The following is a 3,351-nucleotide window of genomic DNA, read 5'->3' on the forward strand; positions in this document are numbered from 1 at the left end:
GGCCCAGATCGAGCATGATCTCCACCCAACCGGTTGTCCACGAGAAGTGCGTCGGGCAGGCGCTCAGGCAGGGCGTTGAGGATTTCCTTGATGCTCTCATCTTCCTGGATGATGTGGCACTCCCTCGTTATCTCCCACTCCTCTCCCTGAGGGGCGGAGGCGCCTGTGCTGGCGACTGTGGGAAAGCGCCTGTGGTTGATTAGAGCCATGAGCCAGCAGCAGCGTGGTCAAAGAGGCATTGCTGCTTGAGGGCACTGGCCATTGAGTAGAAAGCCTGGAGGAGGAAAGCCACGTTGAGGCTGGTGTAGCCCACCATCTCCTTGGTGAGTGGCACTGGGTCCAGTACAGTCAATCTCTGGTCCATGCCTTCTTGACTGCCTTCTTGAGCTTGTTCTGTGAATTGGCATAGAGCTTGAGCATGGGGTTGAGCACCACTTGGTTTTGCTTGCCCACTGTCAGCACTGAATGCCCCACTATCTTGCACTGCACAAGTTGTCAGCAGTGGGCAGTGGGTGGATTGATCTTGTGTCAACGAACCTAAGGTTGGTGCACCTGAATGTACCTTGGGTGTTGAAGATGTGGTTGAGTAAGATGCTGTGCTCTGCAAACAGTGTGCTTGTGTTGGCCTGCAGGTTGTGTCCCACCTTGAGCATGTGCACATCCTCAAGCACTTGCTGCAGTCTGCCCTTGCTGAAGAGCTGGCTTCCACCCTTGGTCATGTTGAAGAGGAAGCACTGGCTGCTTCTTGTGGTGATCTGTACAAGGCACAGAGAGCTGCTCTTGTTGCCCAGGTCAATGCCTTCACAGTCAAGCACAAGAGGGTGGTCATGAGCAAGTATGCTCTCCACCACCTCTCAGCAGCATTGCACATCTTTCACAATCACCACTGCAGCCATTGCAGGGCTCTCAGTGGTTTTAGTGGTCAGAGTTGGAGGGGCAGGCTGGTTGGTGGAAGCTGCTGCCTTGGGTGTCAGCTGGGCAGCAGCAGCAGCCCCCAAGGTTGGCTGTGGAGCCACAGAGGAAGCTGCAACCAGTAGACATGCCCTGAGAGCCACAACAAAGGACAAGTACCTCACTAGTGTGTTGTTTTGCACACAGGACAACCATCCAGTTCAAAAATGCCATGTAGTGGGGGAGATTGGCTGGTGATGAGGAATTTGTACCATGTCAGGTGTGTTGGCCCTTGGTGTGTTGGAGTGCATGGTGGCCTTCTCACCTGCCCAGGTGAGGAAGAAGCCCCACTCTTCCAGCAGATCCTTGAGGTAGACTCCCATGACCTTGCAGAGGGTGTCCAAGTTGGCATTGTTCTTCAGCTTCACATAGGCCTGGACCAGGGCATCCAGGTCACACTTGTTGTTGGGTGACAAGTAGGGTGGCCATGTCCATCTTGAGTGTCATGAGCCATGCCACAAGCTTGGCTATCTTGTGCCCTGAACCCACTTTGCCTGTCATGACCACTGTGGGGAAGAGGTTCAAGAGTTGCTGGAGCTTGGTGGTGTGCTTGCGCCAGTCAGTGGGGAGCAGTGTGCCCAAGGTGGTCAGTGGAACTCCCTCCACCCACTGGGTAAGGAGCGTCCACAGCTTCTCCTCAATCACAGCCAGAGGGGTATACCCCTACCACATTGCCTTGTCTTTGTTCATGTGGTGGCGCTGCATGCATGGGGGTAGGCCCTTGCACAGGATTCTAGCTGGGCTTTTTTTGTCCAGACCTTGGGTGGAGAAAGGGGGAACGTGTACTGACAATGGTGACTATGGTGTTGCCTGGGCATGAATGGAGCTTGCATGCCAGGAACTGATCTTGTTTGGTGATGAGGGGTCCCACAAGGGATGGGAATTCGGTGGACAGCTCCTTCACCATCTCTGTGATGATGTCTGAGTTCTTCATGCGTTTGATGTCCTCCTCCTGTGTGTGTGTGTGGGACAAGTGACGCCAGGATGTCCCACCCACTGCTTGAGATCTCCTACCCTGGCTCCTGAAAGAGAGGAAAAGAGGGAGGTGCGCACCTTGATGTCCAGCGATGTGTCCATCAGTACAAAGTACAACAGCTTGAGCTTTTCCCAGACGCTAAGGTTGCCCCACGTGCGCTTCAGGGTGATCTATCCACAGGCGCACACAGGTCATCCACTGGTTAGCGGGAGTTCGGAGGAAGACCTGAATGAGGGCGCAATGGCGGGTGTGTGTGTGGTGTGTGTGGTGCCACGTTGACGAACCTCCACCGGCCGGTCGCCAAGCACGATGCGAGCGCCGTACTTCATTCCCTCCTGCGCGGCGGCCCTGAACTCGGAGCCCGGCATCACCTTGATGTTCTTTGTCACCCGCTCAAATACTGCACCAGCCCAGAAGAGAGCCATTGCAGGTAGCGTTACAAAAGTCCAGGGAGCGAGTGTGAGAGGGCCAGATGGCTATACCCATCGAGATGATCAGGTGCAGGATGTTGGCGCCTTCCTTTCGTCGTCGCAGCAGCTCACTTATCTGGCTCATGGTAGAGGGCGCCTTCTCCGCCTGCACCACCGTGGCGGCCACAATGGGCGAAGAGGCAGGCGCGTTGGTGGTCTGTTGTGACTCCGTCTGCTGCTCCCTGGCACCGTCAGCAGGTGACTGCTGCTGCTGGATGGTGTCGGCGGTGGGTGGTGGGGCGGGCTGCTGCTGTGGCGCGAAGAGAATGCCAGCCCGACTTGGGCACAACTCCACAAACACCGTCGTAGGCTGTATGCGACTGATGACCTGTGTCCGTGTGGTGCGTGCGTATGCCATTTGACACCCCCCCCCTGTTCAATTGGAGGGTCTACGAGGGGAGGCACAAAGCGGATGTGTGTTGAACACGAACCTGGGTGACGTCGTCGACGCTGGCCTGAGAGACGTGAGCGGAGCCGATGAGGAACACGTCGCCACCGTTCCGTGACTTGAGATGAATCACGGAGCGCGGCAGCTCCACCTCTCGATCGCCAATGATGTATCTGCGGGGCTCTTCATCTTCTTCTTCTTCTTCGCTGTCGTCCTTCTCGCCTGTCGTGCGCTTCTCTTTGGCTCGCTCCTCCAGTTTTCGCAAGTACTCAGCCAAGGGTCGTTCTTGTTGTTGTTGCTGCTGCTGTTGCTGTTCCGATTCGTCTGCGATTTGTTCTCTTTGTGTGGTCTCCATCTTGTGCTCGTCACAAATCGGTTATCTTCTTCTTTTGTGGTGCGCGCCAAGTCTGCATTTTCTCTTCGGGGGAGCAGGGGGAAATAGGGAGAGGAAATGGACACGTCACGCTGAGCCCCCGTGACGCGACTCACCAACAACTGTGTGCCCCACCTGCTGGCGCAGCGGGCCAGTCCATCCGCATCACCGCCGCACAGCATGGAGCGACGGA

The 3,351-nt window shown here is 56.3% G+C and overlaps 3 protein-coding genes across 3 annotated transcripts in view; all 3 read right to left on the reverse strand.

Moving 5' to 3' along the window:
- Positions 1–316, reverse strand: part of ACA1_349100 (TraB subfamily protein) — a gene marked incomplete at both ends in the record, with an annotated part of 1,552 nt that extends 1,236 nt beyond the window's left edge. Inside the window, 2 exons of the mRNA XM_004338459.1 lie at positions 31–163; positions 256–316. Of these exons, the coding sequence (XP_004338507.1) occupies positions 31–163; positions 256–316 (194 nt within the window). The remainder of the gene's footprint in view (positions 1–30; positions 164–255) is intronic.
- Positions 317–348: 32 nt separating this feature from the next.
- Positions 349–719, reverse strand: ACA1_349110 (uncharacterized protein; the record flags this gene model as incomplete). The annotated part of the gene is made up of 2 exons (XM_004338460.1): positions 349–452; positions 563–719. 2 exons carry the CDS (start codon positions 717–719, stop codon positions 349–351), a joined length of 261 nt encoding a protein of 86 aa, XP_004338508.1.
- A 251-nt stretch (positions 720–970) lies between these two features.
- ACA1_349120 (TraB subfamily protein) lies at positions 971–3,140 on the reverse strand (the record flags this gene model as incomplete). Its single annotated transcript, XM_004338461.1, has 8 exons — positions 971–1,044; positions 1,217–1,325; positions 1,351–1,614; positions 1,751–1,903; positions 2,005–2,097; positions 2,212–2,327; positions 2,410–2,707; positions 2,829–3,140. The coding sequence occupies 8 exons, from the start codon at positions 3,138–3,140 to the stop codon at positions 971–973; spliced, it is 1,419 nt and encodes a 472-aa protein (XP_004338509.1).
- Positions 3,141–3,351: the final 211 nt, after the last annotated feature.

The sequence above is a fragment of the Acanthamoeba castellanii genome (genome assembly GCF_000313135.1).
Source record: "Acanthamoeba castellanii str. Neff unplaced genomic scaffold scf7180000084689, whole genome shotgun sequence".
Lineage (NCBI taxonomy): Eukaryota > Discosea > Longamoebia > Acanthamoebidae > Acanthamoeba > Acanthamoeba castellanii.